At 42.3% G+C, this 21,090-nt stretch overlaps 1 protein-coding gene across 8 annotated transcripts in view; it reads right to left on the minus strand.

Moving 5' to 3' along the window:
* Positions 1 to 21,090, minus strand: part of rap1gapa (RAP1 GTPase activating protein a) — a 599,377-nt gene that overhangs the window by 325,533 nt on the left and 252,754 nt on the right. Inside the window, exon 1 of one of the 8 annotated variants that reach the window (XM_059655561.1) lies at positions 6,521 to 6,784. The exons of 5 other annotated variants lie outside the window; for them this stretch is intronic. In XM_059655561.1, the coding sequence (XP_059511544.1) occupies positions 6,521 to 6,564 (44 nt within the window). In that variant the 5' untranslated portion in view covers positions 6,565 to 6,784. Of the gene's footprint in view, positions 1 to 899; positions 1,030 to 6,520; positions 6,785 to 21,090 lie in introns of those variants that run through there. 2 more of the 8 variants (XM_059655559.1, XM_059655572.1) reach the window with 2 other exon arrangements.

The following is a 21,090-nucleotide window of genomic DNA, read 5'->3' on the forward strand; positions in this document are numbered from 1 at the left end:
TTGATGATTATTTTATCAACCACAAACTGTTCATGCCAAAATAAACCAGACACCCTTCTAATAAATCATAAAGTAACACTAATTTGAAAAGTTATGTAAGTTCTAATAATTACTGTAGCATAACAACTCAGGTCAGGATATTTCTGTGTGGGCTCTCACTACTACTAAACAACTGCACCTCCCAGTCGCAAACCATTTCCACTCCCCCTCCCATTCTTTAAATGACATGCCCATCATGGGCCTCCTGCAGTGCCACAATGGTGCCACCCGAAGGTTGCAGGAACAGCAACTCATATTCCGCTTGGGAACCCTGCAGCCCAATGGGATCAATGTGGACTTCACCAGCTTCAAAATCTCCCCTTCCCCCACCGCATCCCTAAACCAGCCCAGTTCGTCCCCTCCCCCCACTGCACCACACAACCAGCCCAGCTCTTCCCCTCCACCCACTGCATCCCAAAACCAGTCCAACCTGTCTCTGCTTCCCTAACCTGTTCTTCCTCTCAGCCATCCCTTCCTCCCACCCCAAGCCGCACCTTCATCTCCTACCTACTAACCTCATCCCACCTCCTTGACCTGTCCATCTTCCCTGGACTGACCTATCCCCTCCCTACCTCCCCACCTATACTCTCCTCTCCACCTATCTTCTTTTCTCTCCATCTTCGGTCCACCTCCCCCTCTCTCCATATTTATTCCAGAACCCTCACCCCATCCCCCTCTCTGATGAAGAGTCTAGGCCAGAAACATCAGCTTTTGTGCTCCTGGGATGCTGCTGGGCCTGCTGTGTTCATCCAGCCTCACATTTTATTATCTTGAACAAACTGGTGCTGCTTTAATGACAAGCATATCCAACTGACGAAACCCCATTCTGGTGCCTCACTTGAAAATGAGAGAGAACGTACCTGATTTGGGAAGGCTCTTTCAGGAAGTCAAATTTGGAAGAACTCTGTTTCCACTGCATTTCTTTTCCAGAAAACAGTGTGGCAGTAACTAGTGGTTACACGCATACCACAGTTCAATTTGGCTATCCCAGTATAAACACTGCACCTAGTCAGCAGAGTGGGTGTATCAGTCATAAGATACTCACTGATATAATGCTAGAAATAGCTTTTACAGCTCATATTACGACAGGTACTTAGAGCTGGGTTTAGTTCCAGCTCTGAATTGGGCCAATTTTCAACAGGTGACAGTGTCTTCTGGTTTCATGTGGTTTAATGGGGATGTACAGAAAACAATTCCACATCATTGAGAAAGAAATAGAAGATTGTGTTGACAGAGTGAGATGTTGGAGGGGGTTCAGAAGAAGTTTGCGTGGAGCATCACGATAAAAATGATACTGTTGGGCTTTGTGGCCTGTTATGGCGTTTTATATTCTGAACATTCTCAAAATGAAGTACATTCAGCATCAGAAAGGCACAGGTTAGCGTTTCAACCGTGAGTTTTGGTTTTTGTTAAAATACGTGGTGGGGGGAGAGGAAGGGAGTTTCAACTCCAACATTTGGACTTCTATGCAGTTTGAGTTTTGTTATACACATTCAGGTTGAGTCAATCATTAGAAATGTTGAACAAAAGGTTATCATTTCCCCTTCTGGTATTAGTTGCAAGGTGTTTGCAGGCACCTCCCAATTCACACATTCCTGCAGCGAGAGAGTCCTAGAGCAAGGTGTTGTTGAACTTGTACAAGACACTAGTTAGACCTCGGCTGGAGTACGGTGTACAGTTGTGGGCAGCCCGTAAGAAACATGTGGGTGCAATGGAGATAGTTAATCTCTTTCCTGGAAACTTCGCAGGTTGGGATAGTTTTCGCCAGAGTTCAGACGAATGGGGGTGGGGGAGTGAAATCTCATAGACACTTAGAAAATCCTAACAGGACAGGGCAGGGTAGGTACAGGGAGGATGTTCCCGATGGTGAGTGTGTCCAGAACCAGGGATCACAGCATGAGGGTTCAGTGTGGACCATTTAGGACGGAGATGAGGAGACCTTTCTTCAATCAAAGAGTGTGAGCCTGTGGAATTCATTACCACAGGAAGGAGTTGATGCCAAAATATTGAATGTATTCAAGAGGCAGCTAGATATAATACTTGGGGTGAATGGGGTCAAAGGTTATGGGGAGAAAGTAGGATTACGCGGTTGAGTTGTTGGTCAGCCATGATTGTGAAGAATGTTGCTGCAGGCTCATAGGGCTGAATGGCCTCCTCCTGCTCCTGTCTACTGTGAGTCTATGAATGCAGGGATGGGGAACTTGTGTTCTGAGGATAGATTGAAGAGTTAGGGCTGTTCTTATGGGAGAGAAGGCAGCTGAGAGGAGATTTGATAGAGGTTTTCTGACATCATGAGGGAGTAGATAGGATGAAACTGCTTCCACTTGTAAAAGAAACAACAACGACAGGGCATAGATTGAAGGTGATGTGTCACTGAAGCAAGGATGATGTGGGAAAAAGAGCTCCTTCACTCAGAGAGTGTCTGAAATGTGATGTAGGCAGAAGGCAGGTTCAATCAAGGCATTCAACAGGGCATTGGATGGTTATTTGCACAGAAATGGAGTGCAAAGGTTTGGGAAAAACAGGAGGTCGGCACGAGGTAATAGAGCTGGTGTAGGCACAATGGGCTGAATGGCCTCCTTCTCCATTGTAACAATTCTGTGATTCTGTGAAATTCCAACAGTGGCTAAACAGAACAGAGCTTAGCATCCAGAAAGCTAAACATGTTCGGAAAGGTCCACCCATCCACATCTAGCTGCTGCTATTGGTTTGAGCACTGAGGAAACACTGACATGATTTTCATCTCCTTGGTACGTTGAGAAAGTTTGAAACTTGTCTCACTATTTCAGGAGCACTGACAACAACAGAACTCAACTACAACAGAAAGTGGACTCAGAGTTCAGAAACTAAAGCTGAGATGTTACCATTCCCCAGGGAATCTCTCACCATCTTTCCTTAGTTGACAGGAGCTTCCCTACCTAATTACACTGCAACACAGCCATGCAAAAAATTACACTATAGTTAGGCCAGGTCTCTGTCCCTACATCACAACATAATGCAAGTGAAACAATAACTGGCAATAATTTATAAGCTGGGGATATTTTGGAGTGTGTGAGCAGATTATTAAATGCAGTTTCCAGGAACAGTAGCTTTCCATTCAACATTGAATGCAAGGGAGGTGCATGATTGGTCAACTCAATCACGTATTCACATGATCAGCCAGCGTGCATAGCCAGCATCAACCTGGGCACCCATGGTGTTTCAATTCAGATTTAGTAAGAACTGCCCATGCTGGAGATTCTAAGATAACAAGATGAAGAAAAAGGGTCTTTTTCTGAAGAAATGTCCAGACCAGAAATGTCAGCTTTCCTGCTCCTCTGATGCTGCTTGGCCACAGAGAGAGAGAGAGAGATTGTGTGTGTGTGTGTGTGTGTGTGTGTGTGTGTGTGTGTGAGAGAGAGAGACAGAGTGTGTGTGTGTGTGTGTGTGTGTGTGTGTGTGTGTGTGTGTGTGTGTGTGTGTGTGTGAGAGAGAGACAGAGTGTGTGTGTGTGTGTGTGTGTGTGTGTGTGAAAGAATGAGTGAGTGAGTATATGAGTGTGTGTGAGTGCACATGTGTATGAGTGTGCGTGTGTGAGTGTGCACGTGTGAGTGCATGTCTGCGTGCGTGTGCGTGGGCGTGTCTATGTTTGATATACCAATTACATTAGCTTGATATGCAGGATCTAGAATGAGCAGCCAATCTCCCACCCTCTTCACTGACTGTCACTAATTCAAGGAAACTGCACTGCTTCCAATGGCGATTTATTGAACAGATTGGTCAGGCGATGGGCACAACGTGGCTGTCACAAGGAGCCATTCAAAACAATGACAATGTTGATAAAACCTGGAACAATCTGCAGAGTGGGGCACAGAAATCCAGCCCTAACACACACAAGGTATAAATGCTCCAAAGGGGATGTAGAATATTCAGAAAAAGGAAGACAAAAAAGTGTGGAAGTTATGAACAAAAGAAACAGACCAGATTAGCAATTATCCTCCCAACAAGCAGTCAACCTCAATTTCAGTGCCCACACTCTATTGCAATCTCTTAGTCACAGGTTGTATATCACAGGACCTGGTCAGAATGAAGGGATTATCATTTAAGATTGAGATGAGGAGAAACATCTTCACTCAAAGGGCTGTGAATCTGTGCAATCCTCTGCCCCGGAGGTTGTGGATGTCAATCATTGGCTGTATTGAAGGCTGGGAGTGATGAATTTTGTGATTCTCAGGGAATCTATGGAAATGGGGAATGGGTGGGTAAGTTTGAGTTGTTGTCATGACCTTATTGAATGGGCTGAATGGTCTTCTCTTGCTCCTGGTCCTATGTTCTTTAATCGTCCAACTAAATCACAAATACTGAGATGGCCTTTGCTTTCTCCAATAACTCTGCTCGCATGCTCTGAAGCATCTAAACACAACTTTTTATTTGTTCTTCGTTCTAGCCTCAACAGATTTGGTCCTAATCACTGGCATCAGGAAATAGAAGGGGATAATAAACATTGTACATTAGTGCACTCATCAGTTAAATCAAAATGATTCTCATTGTATAAAGTAGAAGCCATCTGTTATCCTGTTAATGAGGCTGGTTAGATGTTGAGAGTGTGTTTGTGGAGATATACAGCTTTCGGTAGATACAGAAATGCACATATTTCAATGAAGTAAGTTTGTTTATCTTTGAGTGTATGTTGATGAAGAGTATGTGTTGGACATTAGGCAAAGCTTAAGTTTATTGAGCCTATCATGCAATTTAAACAGCTGACACTGGAAATGGAAAGGCTACTCTTTTGTTAAATTTCCAAAACCATTAGCTATTTCCATTTATGTTGTTACATCTAAACTTTATACACATCTTTCACACATTGTGGAGATGTGCAGAAAGAGGGGAGAAGTTTAAACAACATTCCTGCAAAGATTCTCCAAACCTTCAAAGATCAGCCATGTAATGTCAGTTACAGAACATTCTACTAAGCTGTAGGTTAAATTATATATTTTAAATAAAGAATTCACAGAAGGATAGGAACCAAGCTGCCGAGTGAATGGTCAAATGAGACAGTGAGCATGAATAAAAAGAGAATGACAGCGTCAAACAGCTGGGGTTGCAGGAGTGACAGTGAATACAAACACAAACATCAGAAATAAATACAACTACAAACAGATAAATTGAGTATGATTTATTCACCAGCACACTACATAAATTATCCCACTGAGCACTTCAGACACAACAGGTTGCACTGAACGCGAGTGCCATCACATTCGTGCTGATTACAGGGTGATATATGGTTCAATGTCATCTAGGAAAGCAAGAGTCTTGCCAAACACTTTTTTCCTGTAGTGACCACCCCTTCAATATAAATTACTGGAAGCATTTTTTGGCAATGTACAGATACCTGGTACACCCATCTTAGAAACAAAATAGCACAGCCTGCCTGCATTCATGAATACAAAGCAGATTACTGGTACTGGACTTTATACAATTACAGACTATCGTCACAGTCACCCAGTATCATTCACCAGAAAGGGCTGGAACCAGATTCCTAGCTTCACTTTCTAATTCAGCAAACTAAACTGTGATGGAATCACTGTTAAACTTGTTTTGTGTTTCAATTTATCTTGCAGCCTTTGTGGAATAAAAAAATCCTATTGAGTTTTCCACACCAGTCACCGGAATACAGCTAAAGAAAATGCACTTGGAATACGAATGAAGTTTATGGTAAAAACGCTGGGAAGACAATATCTTTGCTGTCAACACAAATCTCTGAACAACAAGCAGATTCGAGCAATCCCAATCAGAATGGTATACAGATATTGTTCATCTTAAAAATGTATTGGATAAGTGAGTAAAACAAAATGGTGAAATTGCTCTCAAACAGTTCTACAAGAGGCTCCTTTGACTTTTTCAGCAAAAAATGATGCTGGAAGCATCTCTCCCTCAATTCCTGAGCAGTGGGTGGGGAAATAATACCAAAGTTCCTCACTTCCATTTTTAATGAGAAACTAAAGCAAGATACTTTTTGTCACATTACTTGCATTAATCTTCCCACTACAGATCAGAATAGCCTTCTGGCTACTTTGAATTTGGACTAGAAAGGTGAAAAACTGCATTTGTTATTTATTGCAAACTGCAGCTGCTTTTATCCAAATGCAGTGCTTGAGGCAAACAACACGATTAATTGAGGAGCGCTAATGTGGTTCACACTGACAAATGGGTATTCAGCATTCTATTCTCATCTGGTTTTCAACATCAAGAAACTGCATCTAAAAATCAATGTAGTAAAAGGCCGATACAGAATACAGCAGGATGACGGAAACACAGAAATCTCTATCTACTGAAACAACAAACATACTGGGGGTTTCGAATGAACAAGTGTGAGTATCTAATACAAGATTATGACAATAGATGAGCAGAGAAAGATTTTATATTTATGCAGTTTAAGCCGAGGTTCTTGCAGGCGATTTCCAACAACCTCTAAAAATATGAAATATTTCTAATAACTCACCAGAATTTTTTGGATTTCCCAATCCTGAAAGGAGAGCATGGCATGTTGATTGACTACAGTAGAGCTGTTTAACCAGAAAGCGTGCTGTGTTAGAATTGTGTTGATAGATTGCAAAGTCTTGTCTCAGGCTGGCAATGGGTTGCTCACTGCCTGGGTCAGTCAGCAACGGCTGCTTCAGGAAGCAGTGCTGAGCTCAGCAAGGGGAAACTCATCTGCAGCTGATTGAGGGGGGCTCTGCACTTCTTCAGAATGTGAGTTGTTAATCCAGGAGTGAGAAGGATACCAGAGACAAGGGCAGCCTCAGTCGTCCATGGACCATCAGGTGGTGATACCCGACCAAAACTCAATGAGCGCCAGAGGAATATTTAAAAAAATGAAATATTGTTTCTCATCACCATAGCAACCTAATGAACCATGGGTACAGGCTCTGTACTTCATTCTGCTCCACCATCCTGCCATACATCTGATTTTTCAAACAAAAACTTGGAATTCAAGCTTTAACCAACAGGCCAATGGTAAGAATCTATCAGATTGTAGGATAGGTCTGTAATTCCTGGACACACAATAGTGCAATATGTTATTAGTGAAAAGTAAACACTGATCACTGATGCAAGTGGTTTGTATCAAGCTTTTCCAGAAGTAATTCGAGTATAACTAGTGCACAAAGCAATTCAGAAAGAAGTTCGCTTTCTTAAAAGAAAATTTAGACTATTTTGAACAAAAAAATGCAAATTTATACATTAATCATTTCATAAAGTTTTTTTAAAATTGTGTTTTCCCTTAAAAGAGATTCAAATTCTGATGCATTAATCCTGGAATCTCTGCTGCTATCTGCATATTTCATTCTATTCCCCACACATGCTAATCTTAATGTGATTTGGGATTATTGATCTAATTTCTCCCTGTTCCTGGCTCAAATACATGAGTTACTCAAATGGTTATGTAGCTTTCAGGAGCAAAATTGGTGCAGTTTCCAAAAAAACAAACACATTTCAAAAACTTGAATTACAGAAAAACCTCTGAAAATTGTGTCAATATCATTCATCCCCAAATTCATAATATGCACTTCAGCTTCGGGTCTGGGTTGTTCAGTATAGGCAAGGCTATGATGGACTGATTTTTAATCAGGAAGGGTTATGGACATCAGGCAGGAAAGTGGAGTTGAGGGTTATTAGATCAGCTATGATCTCATTGAATGGTGGAGTAGAAGCAATGGGCCAAATGGTCTACTTGTGCTCCTATGTCTTAATGTCTTATTTGGTAGAATGTTCTACACAAGCCTGTTCAATTTATGTCTATTTGGTAAAAGAAGTAACTGGTATGCAACAGAGAACAGGCTTTTATCCAATCCAGTGACAATGCAATGCAGTATTGTATTTCTAAAGCTGCCATCCCGATTTCTGTACAAAGCATATTTCAATGCAATGCCAAAGGTCTAAAAGCTACAAGTTAGGAGAGAGGATCAACTCAACGACAGCTCAGATTTAAACACAGTCAAACGTCCCAGACAGTTTGCAGGAATGTCCAATAAAAATTGACACCAAGTCATGTGAGGAGATATTGAAGCACATGATCAAAACTTTGGTTCAAAGAGGTCAGTGTCAAAGTCATAAAGGAGAAAAGTAAAGAAAGGTGGAGAGAGAGAGAGAGAGAGAGAGAGAGAGAGAGAGAGAGAGAGAGAGAGATAGGGGCTGCGGGATTTCCAGAACTTAGGGCACAGGCTGCAAAAACTAGAAATGAGAAAACAAAAAAATCCACTGAGACAACAAAGTGTGGAGCTGGATGAACACAGCAGGCCAAGCAGCATCTTAGGAGCACAAAAGCTGACGTTTCGGGCCTAGACCCTTCATCAGAAATGGGGGAGGGGAAGAGGGTTCTGAAATAAATAGGGAGAGAGGGGGAAGTGGATCGAAGGTGGATAGAGGAGAAGATAGGTGGAGAGGAGACAGACAGGTCAAAGAGGCGGGGATGGAGCCAGTAAAGGTGAGGGTAGTTCGTGAGTTAGGGAGGGGATAGGTCAGTCCAGGGAGGATGGAAAGGTCAAGGGGGCAGGATGAGGTTGGTAGGTAGGAAATGGGGTGTGACTTGAGGTGGGAGGAGGGGATAAGTGAGAGGAAGAACAGGTTAGGGAGGTGGGGATGAGCTGGGCTGGTTTTAGGATGCGATAGGGGGAAGGGAGATTTTGAAGCTTGTGAAATCCGCATTGATACCATTGGGCTGCAGTGTTCCCAAGCAGAATATAAGTTGCTGTTTCAAAATCTTCCCTCCTCCTGCCGCATCTGGCCCTGGACACTGGAATGTTACGCTACTTCAAGTGGTCATCAAAGCGCTTTTTAAAGATTGTGAGGTTTCTCTCCGAGGCTGTGCATTCCAGACTCCCATCACCTTCTGAGTGAAAAAAAATTGCTTCAAATCCCATCTCATCCCTTTTCCCATGACTATGGAAGATTTAGAAGTTAATAATTAATCCATTCAGACACAATCAAAATACTTGAGTCACTTCTTCAAAATTCAAAAAAACTCTTCAAAAAAAATTATATTAAAATATATATAAATCACACGCCCTACAATAATGAGACTCCAGAGGGTTGGAATGTAAAAGCAGTGATGTGCTTCTGAGACTTTATAAAGCTCCATTTAGAATACTGTGTCCAATTTTGGGCCCCACACCTCAGGAAGGACACACTAGCAATGGAGCGTGTCTAGCGGAGATTCACACGGATGATCCCTGAAATGGTAAGTTTAACATATGATGAATGGCTAAGGATCCTGGGATTGTATTCATTAGAGTTTAGAAGGTTGAGGGGAGATCTAATAGAAACTTACAAGATAATGCATGGCTTAGAAAGGGTGGACGCTGGGAAGTTGTTTCTGTTAGACGGGGAGACTAGGACCCATGGGTACAGCCTTAGAATTAGAGGGGATCAATTTAAAATGGAAATGAGGAGACATTTCTTCAGCCAGAAAGTAGTGGGCCTGTGGAATTCATTGCCATGGAGCGCAGTGGAGGCTGGGGCATTAAATGTCTTCAAGGCAGAGATTGATAAATTCTTGATCTCGCAAGGAATTAAGGGCTATGGGGAGAGTGCAGGGAAGTGGAGTTGAAATGCCCATCAGCCATGATTTAAACGGCGGAGTGGACTCGATGGACTGAATGGCCTTATTTCCACTCCTATGTCTTACGGTCTTATGGAGACTAGTTTTCAGTTCATAAATCTGGAATTAAAATCTAAGGAACTATTCACATTCCTGTCAATGTTCAGATAACAAAGCACCAAGTTACCAGTGATTGGTGTCACCAGAAAGGAGGATAAATCTCTGCACCTTCAGCAGGAGGAACATCAGGAAGTACTGCCACAAGCGACTGGTATCTCTAATGAAAGCAGCTATTGACCACGGCCTGGCACCTGGCTCTCTGTCCTTATAGCCAGCATTCCCTTGTGTTTTTGACAAAGCTTACTAAAGGGTTGAGGTTTACTGAAAGGTCTAAGACTTTTATCTTCCTGTTGTGGCATTTAACTTCAAACTGTTCCTGCACAGACCTGGTGCTAACTTTTTATTGTGGAACTGCATATCACTGAGTATAAAGAGCGGGAGGCACAGGGAGGGAAACACAAAGCTGGCTGCTTGAACTGCGGCAGTCCATGTGCTATGAGTTGACCCACATTGCTGTTGAGGAGAAAAATTCCAGGATTTTGACCCAGTGACACGGAAAGAACGGCAATATATTTCCAGGTCAGTGGTGGAGGGAGTGGGATGTTTATAGATGTTGTGCCAATCAAACAGGATGCTTTGTCCTGGATGGTGTCAGGCTCCTTGAAGCTGCATTAAGACAGGCAAGTGGGGAGCATTCCATCACACTCCTGTCTTGTGCCTTGTTGGTGGTGGACAGGCTTTGTCGAGTTGGTAGTTGATTAGATTTCCTACAGTGTGGAAACAGGCCCTTCCGCCCAACAAGTCCACACCGCCCCTTGCAGCATCTCACCCCCCTAAACACTATGGGCAATTTAGCATGGCCAATCCACCTAGCCTGCACATCTTTGGACTGTGGGAGAAAACTAGGGCACCTGGAGAAAACCCACGCAGACACGGGGAGAATGTGCAAACTCCACACAGATAGTCACCTGAGGCTGGAATCGAAACCGGGTCCCTGGGGCTGTGAGGCTGCAGTGCTAACCACTGAGCCACTGTGCCGCCCCAAAGCTACCCATTGCTATTCCCTGTCCTGCTCTTGTAGAGTCATAAAGTCAAACAGCACAGAAACTGAGCCTTTGGACCAAGTAGTCCATGCTAATCATATTCCCAAACTAAACTAGTCTCACCTGCCTGTGCTTGGCCCATATCCCTCCAAAGACGTTTTATTCATGTTCTGATACAAATGTCTTTTAAATGTTGTAACTGTACCTGCATTCTCCAGTATTTCTGGAGGCTCATTCCATGCATGAACCACACTCTGCAAAAAAAAATTGCCTCCCATGTGTTTTTTTTTATCTTTCTCCTCTTAGCTTAAAAATACGCCCCTGGTCCTGAAATCCCACCCCCGCCAAGGGAAATGACACCTGCCATTCGCCTTATCTATACCCCTCATTATTTTATAAACCTCTATAAGGTCACCCCTCAACCTTCTATGCTCCAGTGAAAAAAGTCTAGCCTCTTCTTGTAACTCAAACCCTCCATTCCTGACAATATCTTGGTAATTTTTTTCTGAATCCTCACCAGCTTAATAACATCCTTCCTCAACAGGGAGACCAGAAGTGCACACAGTACTTCAGAAGAGGCCACACTGATGTCCTGTTCGACATCAACACGACGTCCACCCCCTGTCCTCAAAGGACTGAGTAATGAAGGCAAGTGTGCTAAACACCTTTTTAATCCACCCACACAATGCAAATTTCAAAGAATTATGTACCTGAACTCCTAGGTCTCTCTGTTCTACAACACTATTCAAGGCCCTACCATTAATTGCATAAGTCTAGCCATTTTCTAAAAAAACAAAATGCAATACTTGATCCAAATTAAACTCCATCTGCCACTCTTCAACCTATTGACCCCATTGATCAAGATCTCTTTGTAATCTTGAAAAGCTTTCTTTAGTGGCCACTATACCACCAATCTTGGTATCAACCACAGACTTATTAACTGTGGCTTCTATCTTCTCTTGAAAATCATTTACATAAATGACAAACAAAAGAGGACCCAGCATGGATCTCTGTGGAACACCACTGGCCACAGCCCCACAGTCCAAAAAGCAACTCTCCACCATCACTTTGCCTTCTGCTGTTGAGCCGATTATGTATCCAATTTGCAAGCTCTCCCTGAATTCCACATGATCTAATTTTACTAATTACTCTACCATCGGAACCTTGTCAAAGGCTGTATTGAAGTCCTAGTGAACACTGTATAATGCATTGCCCTCAAAATTCTCAGTTACTTCCTCAAAAAGTTCAGGTTTGTGATGCACAATTTTCCTTACACAAAGCCATGCTGACTATTCCCAATCATTCCTAGCCTCTCCAAATGTGCGTAAATCCCAACTTTCTGAATTACTTCCAACAACTTACCGACCACTGAAGTCAGGCTCGCAAGTCTATGGTTCTCAGGTTTTTCCTTCCAACCCTCTTAGACAAAAGCACAACATTACCCACTCTCCAGTCAGCAGACACCTCATCTGCGGTGATAGATGATAAAAATATTTCTTCAAGGGGTCCTGCAATTTCCTCCCTAACCTCCCACAAAGTCTTGGGATTCTAGAGATTTATCCACCTTTATATTTTCTAAGGCCTCTAGCACTTTCTCTTTGGTAATGTGAACTGTTTTCAAAACATCAATATTTATTTCCCTGAGTTCTCCAGCTTCCATTTCTTTTTCCACATTAAAAACTGATGCAAAATATTCATTTAATGTCTCTCCTGTCTCCTGAGGTTCAACACAAAGATGACCTTTGATCTTTAACAGACCCTACTCTCTCTCTCTTTTTGCTCTCTTGCTGTTAAAGAATTTGTAGAATCTCTTTGTATTATCCTTAACTTTACATGCCAAGGCTCTCTCATCTCTTCTCTTTGCCTTCCTGATCTCTCTCTTAAGAATGCCACTACACTCTTTATATTGTTCAAGAGATTCATTGGAATTGACAAATAAATTCAGTTGTTTGTAGCTACTATATGATTTCTTTTTATTCTTGACCAGAACCTCAATATCTTTCTTCATCCATTGTTCTCGAATCCTATCAGTCTTACCTTTCACTCTAACAGGAACATAATGACTCCGAACTCGCCTTATCACAGTTTGGGGTGGCACGGTGGCTCAGTGGTTAGCACTGCTGCCTCACAGCACCAAGGACCTGGGTTCGATTCTACCCTTGGTGATTGTGTGGAGTTTGCACATTTTCCCCATGGGTTTTCTCTGGGTGCTCTGGTTTCCTCCCACAGGCCAAAGATGTGCAGATGAGGTGTATTGGCTGTGTTGTATTGACACTAATATCAGGGATATGCAGGCTAAGTGGATTAGCTATGGGGAATGCAGGGATAATATGGGTTTGGATGAGATGCTCTTCAGAGGGTCAGTGTGGACTCAATGGGCCAAATGACCTGCTTCTGTGCTGTGGGTTCTATGATTTTGAAAACCTCCCACTTACCAGACATCCCTTTACTGGAAAACAGTCTCCTCCAATCAATCAGTTTTTGAAAGTTCTTGTCTCATACTGTTAAAATGTGCCTTACTCCTACTAAAACGTTTAATTGAAGGCTAATCCTTTTCCGTAACTATTTTAAAACAAATAGAATTATGATCATTCAACCCAAAAAGTGTTCCCCTACACTTGCCCTACCTTAATATCTGAGAGAAGCTCTGTATTTATATGACTATTCCAGCTCCGTTTCTGGTCAACAGTAACTCCCCAAATGTGGGGGATTCAGTGATGGTGACACAATAGAATATCAAGGGGAGGTGGTTAGTTTCTCTCTTGTTGGAGATGGGCATTGCCTGGCATGCGCGGCACAAATAGTATTTGCTGCTTAACTGCCCATGACTGGATATTGTTGCATTTGAACCTGGGTTGTTTCAGTATCTGTGGAGTTATGAATGGTGCTGAATATTGCGTATTCAGTAAAATCCCCATTTCTGACCTTATGATGGAGGAAAGGTCATTGCTGAAACAGCTGAAGATGGTTAGGTTAGGACACCACCTGGAGATGTTCTGGAACTGAGATGACTGACCTTCAAAAACCACAAACATCTTCCTTTGTGCCAGTGGAGAGTTTGACCCTAATATCCATTGATTCCAGTCCGGTTAGAGCTCCTTGATGCCACACTCGGTCAACTGTGGCCTTCATATCAAGGGCTGTCACTCTCGCCTCACCCTCTGGAATTCAGTTCTTTTATCCATGTTTGACCCAAGGCTGTAATGAGGTCAGGGGCTGAGTGGCCCTGGCGGAACCCAAACTGGGCGTCACTGAGCAGGTTATTGCTGAGCAGGTGCTGCTTGATAGCACTGTTACTGACACCTCCCATCACTTTACTGATCGAGAGGAGACTGATGGGACGGTAACTGGCTGGGTTGGATTTGTTTTTTTTATATATACAGAATATACATGGGCAATTTTCCACATTGTCAGGCAGGTGCCAGTGTTGTAGCTGCAGTGGAGTGGCTTGGCTAGGGGACCAGCAGGTTCTGGAACACATGTCTTCATTGCTATCGCCAGAACATAGTCAGGCCTATAGCCTTTGCAGTATCTGATGTCTCCAACCACTTCTTGATATCATGTGGAGTGAGTCAAACTGGGTGAAGAGGGGTATGTGTAATTCTGGCGCCCACTGGAGGAGGCTGAGATGGATCTACCACTGCAAAAGCTTCAGCCTTATCATTTGCACTGATGTGCTGGGCTCTTCCATTGTTGAGGATGGGGATATTCGTGGAGTGTCCTCTTCCAGTGAGTTGTTTAATTGTCCTCCACTATTCACAACTGGATGTGGCAGGACTGCAGAGCTTAGATCTGATCTGTTGGTTGTGGGATCGCTTAGCTCTGTCTATCGGTTGCCACTTTCGCTGTTTGGCGTGCAAGTAGTCCTGTTTGGGGACTTCACCAGGTTGACACGACAATTTCAGGTGAGCCTGGTGTTGCTCCTGGCATGCCCTCCTGCACTCTCCATTGAACTTTTAGGCATTAGAGTTTTTCAAAAGTTGGAAAATGGGATTAGTGTGGTCAGATCTTTGCTATCTAGAATGGACACATTGGGCTGAATGGCCTCTTTCTGTGTTGTAAACATTTGAGTGTAATGAAATGATCAAAAGCAATTGTGTGCAAAGAGCACAATTGCACTTAAATTTGTTTAAAACTACATTAAAAGACATTTGGAACTAAGTTATGTCAACTGAAGAGCATGTAACGTAAAACCTTCAGGCATTCTAATGTATCACAGAAATTTCTCTCTCATTTACAACCTGCCACGTGTCAAACACAGAGTGTACATTATCAGTGGAATTATAAATCTAACTGTCAGAATGCCAACAATTATGTTGCTGTGGGCCAATGTACAGATGAGGAATTGATGCAATGAGGGGTAACATTGAAATAGGAGTCATTAGCAGAAGTGGCTATGGCAGTTCAGAGGGCAACAGCGTGTACGCTGTACCACGGAGACTGCACTGAGAGCTGGGACAGTTCAGAGACATCAACAATGCCAAACATTGAAGAGATCAAAGTTGAATATGGAGGGAGATACCACAAAGTATTGTAGTCTCACGGAATGTTCTTTGTTGATTTGACTGGGAAGCTTGTGGAACAGAATCCACAAATGATTTATGTATTGTTCACATTTATTGATCAAATGGATAAATGAAACACACTTTTGTTGACAAAGAGATGGTCAATGTTTTGGGTTTAACTTTAATTTGAAAGCTTTACTTAAGTCAAGCAATAACATCACTTTTTGTTGAATTACATCAGCATTGCTATTGTTCCATTATGTGAAGAGAATGGGATTTCCCAGGGTGTAAATTTTAATCTAATTCAAAGTTTCAAGTTTAAACAATACTATTGTAAGGCAGTAAAATGACAATAAAGTGTGAAAAGTACACGAAGAAGCTTATTTTGGACCACTAAACTAAAATGCTACAAGACTTCAATATAAGCAGATGGTCTGGAATTCACTTAAAACAAAGTTCTGAACCTGGTGATAGCTGGCGTTCACTGGAGTCACAATTTTTCTCATTGGAATAAAAATGTAACAAGGCAAATGGCAGCGCTATCATTCTTAAGCCTTGGATTGAGGTCACATGAACCTGGAAGATCAAATTCATGGGAAAAATTTGACCTTTCCAGCTCCAGTTCTATGGCAATATCAAGGATGTATTTTACAACACATTTATTTGAACCTGTGTCAATTCAAACCTCAGTGTTTGGTTATTGAACTTTATCTCTGATTAAATACACAGATGTCTGTGTTATGTGTGCATTCAGTTCCATTCAAACTATAAAAAAAACTTTGTTTGGGATATTTTAGCAGTTTTGCCAATCAAAAGCAAATATTAGGGGACAGCACTCGCAGTGTAATTGATCGAAACATGGCCGTGGAACACAGCATTGACATAAGAGAGGTTATATCCCAGATTGAGTCAATCATGACAAGTTTCTGCTGGTTGTGCCCATTTGCATACCTTTAGGATGTTGTTTATTGCAAAGCCACAAATGTTCATTTTAATTTAAAAATAAACTTTAAGAAACTGACTACTGTACCCAAATCTATCTAATAAATTATTCTTCTTCCTTTCAGAAGTCATTTTCAGTCATTTAAAATTGGGTTATGTGCCAGTAGGGAACTTGATACTTTTAAAAATGTTTATTTTCTGCGATACTCCCACTTTCACTTTGTATGAAAACTGCAACTGGTTACTACTCAAGAACATTAAACAATATCTGTTAATGTATTAGCTTAAATACAGTCTGATAGTGCTAGTTCATGGAAGATTTTGCCTTTTGGATTACAAAAGTGATTTTGAGTAGATACTTGAGGCATTGAGTCAACACAGAAAGCCAGCTCAAATTTGAACCCAGATTGTCAATTGTGTACAAAGTGGAAATACTGTTCCCAATAAATCCAAAATATATAATTAATACAATTTTATAACTTTTGTGTACGTAGGTGCTTTGACATGGGAGTGACGTCTGTGTACCTAGAATATTGAATCGCAATATAACGCACTCAGGAATGAGCAAAGGAAAGGAGGCCCTCTTGAGGAGAGCCCAGCTTGGGGGATAACAGGCCCATGGCTTAAGAAAGGACTACAATGTTTGACATTTTAACTTTATTCCCTTACTTTTCTACTTTTATGCTAATAAGACTGTAAAACTGAACTTTTTAAACTTATTTTTGTAACTAAGATTTAGTACATAGCTAAGATGGCACCCTGTGTAATGACATTGTACTCCTGCACCCCTGTACGTGAATACATATGACAATAAAAACTAAATTTAAATCTAGATTAATCAGGGAAACAGAATTTGAGCCAATGTACATGTAAATGTAGCATTCCTGCAATAGTATGGGAAATCTGAAAGCCCGTGCTGGAAGATGAGATCAGGAGACTTAGTTCAGCAATAATACATGTTAGGCACATGTAGAATCATATCTGAAAGCACTTTGTCATGGTCAAAATGGCAAACAGGGAGGACATGTATCTTTTTTACATCCTTTCACCAAATGTGGGTGTTGGTGGTTGGGGAAGATGATGGTGAGCTGCCTTCTTAAACCACTGGAGTTGGTGGGGTTTAGGGATGCCCACAATTCTGGAAGGGAGGGGGTTCGAGGATTTTGACCCAGTGACACTGAAGGAAAAATGAAAATGTTTATATAGTTTGAAGTCAGGATTCCATGTGGGTGGAGGTGGTGATGCTCCCACAAGGTTGCTGTCTTTTCTGGAGGGACATATTATAGATTTGGCAGGTTCTGTCTAAGAATCTTTGGAGAGTTATAAACAATGCATCTTGTAGATAGTACACACTGCTGCTACTGAACATCAGTGGTTGCTTGTGGATGTGGTACCAATCAAGCGGCTGCTTTGTCCTGGATGGTGTTGAGCTTCTTGAGTGTTGTTGGAGCTGCACACATCCAGGCAAGTGGGGAGTATTCCAACACACTCCTGACTTGTACTTTGCAGATGGTGGACAGGGTTTGGGGAGTCAGGAGGTGAGTTACTTTCTGTAAAGCTCTAACCACTGATTTAGTTTTGCAGAAGCATTTATAAATCAAACTGTTTAGAGAAGTTATGACTCATCCCTGGGAGAGGCGTGACTTGAACCCAGATCTTTTGGGCCACTATCACTGCATTACAGTATTAATATGGCTCATCCAGTTCAGTGTCTGGCCAATGGTGGATCAGAACCAAATAATCAAGGAGATTCATCAATCTGGCAGGTAGGAACAAGGTGGAGTTACTGAACAGGTCCCGAAAACACGAGAAACAAACTATGATTACTCAAAGTAAGGGAAGGGTGTACAGGATATGATAGGCGTTCTAGGACTAAAGGACATAACCTGAAAATAAGAGGTATACAGCGAGGGGAACGCCCAACATTGACCTCTCTGCTGCTTAACGGCAGAGAACTACCAGGAAGCAAGCAGTCATGTGGAGGATTGCAAGCAAAGTTGGAAGGACAAGCTTGGACTGAGCTCAGAATAAACACAGCTCAAATATGCAAATGAAGTTATATCACAGAATGGAGTCCTCTTTGCACTTGACCTTTCCAAACAAATCCTTAAACATTTTCTGAGGGATAAACACATCAGGGAAATGTTAAATAAGGCTCTGCAATGACAGTAAGTAATGTATTCTACTATAACAAGGCAGAGGTCATGGTGATATCATAGTAATGTAACTGGGCTAGTCATCCAAAAACCAGACTAATATTCTGGGGATGTGACCTTGAATTTCATTGTGGAAGCTGAATTCAAAAAATTTGGAACATGAAAACCTAAGTCAATCGTGATCATATCAGTGGTCATAGAAACTCATCTGGTTCACTAATATCCTTTAAAGGGAGGAAATCCTGAATCTGCAGGGTTCAGTGCTGGAACCCTGCATAGCCCATATCTCACAAGATAATATATGGCTTAGAAAGGGTGGACGCTGGGAAGTTGTTTCTATTAGGCAGGGAGACTAGGACCCGTGGGCACAGCCTTAGAATTAGAGGGGGTAAATTTAAAATGGAAATGAGACGACATTTCTTCAGCCAGAGAGTAATGGGCCTGTGGAATTCATTGCCATGGAGTGCAGTGGAGGCCGAGACGTTAAATGCCTTCAGGGCAGAGATTAATAAATTCATGATCTCACAAGGAATTAAGGGCTATGCGGAGAGTGCAGGGAAGTGGAGTTGAAATACCCATCAGCCATAATTTAAATGGCAGAGTGGACTCGATGGGCCGAATGGCCTTACTTCCACTCCTATGTCTTATGTCTTATAGACCCCAGCTGCTCACAATATACATGAACAATTTGGATGAAGGAATTGAATGGAATATCTCCAAATTTGCAGATAACACTAAGCTGGGTGGCAGTGTGTGCTGTGAGGAGGATGCTAAGAGGCTGCAGGGTGGCTCGGACTGGCTTCATCGGCAGATGCAATATAATGTGGATAAAAGTAAGGTTATTCACTTTCGTGGCAGTTTAGGAAAAAGCGAGTTGCAACAAGACCTGGGTGTCATGGTCGAACAGTCACTGAAGGTTGGCATGTAGGTGAGTATTCAGCAAAGTTTAGGTTCCAACTCAATTTTCAAATCCAGTTACAAAGGGAACTATTTTTTCATTTGTGATACGTGGGCATCGCTGGCTGGCCAGCATTTCTTGCCCATCCCTAGTTGCCCTTGAGAAGATGATAGTGAGCTGCCTGCAGTCCATTGGACGTGGGTAGACCCAAAATGCCCTTAGGGAGGGATTTTGACCAGCATCAGTGAAGAAACAGCAATATATTTCCAAGTCAGGATGGTGAGTGGCTTGGAGGGGAACTTGGTGGTGGTGATGCTCCCGTGTATCTGCTGCCCTTGTCCTTCTTGATGGAAGTGGGTTTGGAAGGTGGTGTGTGAAGATCATTTGTGAACTTCTGCAGTGCATCTTGTAGATAGTACACACTGCTGATACTGAGCATCAGTGGTGGAGGGAGTAGATGCTTGCAGATGTGATGCCAATCAAGCGGGCTGCTTCGTCCTGGATGGTGTTGAGCTTCTTGAGTGTTGTTGGAGCTGCACCCATCCAGGCAAGCAGGGAGTATTCCATCACACTCCTGACTTGTGCCTTGTAGATGGTGAACAGGCTTTGGGGAGTCAGGAGGTGAGTTACTCACGCATTAGTTACTAGTCAGAAAGAATCATATGCAGTAGTCTGCACAGTTTTCAAACAAAGTAAATTGTGTATACAATGAACATTCAACTTTCTGGAAATCCTCATCAAAATTTCCATTTCTTCTTCCCCCACAACAACAGAATTGTTTCAACAGGATGAGCCTTCTCTAATAAAAAGACAAACTAAGCCAAATGATTTGATCAGAAAACAAAGATGCAACGTATACCTCAGTTCCTGTTAGGTAGAAAGTAAGTGCATTTATTACAATGCAGGTGTAATAAAAACTGAAATATTGAACAAACAGCACAATCAATGACTAAATACTAGAAATCCTCCAGCCATCGGGCTTCTATTCTTCCAGCACAATGTAACAGCACATAGTAAAGCCAGGATCTGCTATTCCAGCCATGGATCATTGATTGGTATGAGGACATGTCATTTCTTAATAAAACTATATGTTAGTATCTGCAATATAAACATTGACTCTCCCTGAGTAGCTGTCATTTTGTAAGCTGATGAGAATAAATATATTTATTCCCATACCATTGAATTAATCATAGCTTTAAATTGAGGGGTGAAAGATATAGGACAGATGTCAGAGGTAGGTTCTTTACTCAGAGTAGTAAGGGAATGGAACGCTTTGCCTGCAACGGTAGTAGATTCGCCAACTTTAGGTACATTTAAGTCGTCATTGGACAAGCATATGGACGTACATGGAATAGTGTAGGTTAGATGGGCTGGAGATCGGTATGACAGGTCGGCACAACATCGAGGGCCAAAGGGCCTGTACTGTGCTGTAATGTTCTATGTTCTATGTTCTAATTGCAGCCCGCAGTGAAGTTGGAGAAATGCTATCAGTTGGGAAGCAGTCACTCCTCATCCCTCATCTGTGATAAACTGTGACATTTAAGCAGCTCCTTTCATGTACAGGCCTTACCTGAGAACCATTCATTGTTGCACAGCAATCAGCCTGAATGGAGAGGCCCAAGATACACCCCAACATTGGACTCCTTCATCTTAAAGCCAGTGAGCTGAGGACATCTGGAGAGGGTACAATGAAGGACAATGGAAGATCAGGCCACTGCAAGGCTGGAAACAGCCACCAGGTTAAAGAGGGGACTGGGTAGCCTGGTGATTGGGTCTAATGGATAGTGTTGGTTGCTGAGGAGTACATGAAATGTGATGTGTGTGCATGTAGTGAAAAATGGAATCTTCTTGGATGCATGACTGACTTCAG

This window comes from Stegostoma tigrinum, chromosome 28 (assembly GCF_030684315.1).
Source record: "Stegostoma tigrinum isolate sSteTig4 chromosome 28, sSteTig4.hap1, whole genome shotgun sequence".
In the NCBI taxonomy this organism is placed as follows: Eukaryota; Metazoa; Chordata; class Chondrichthyes; order Orectolobiformes; family Stegostomatidae; genus Stegostoma; species Stegostoma tigrinum.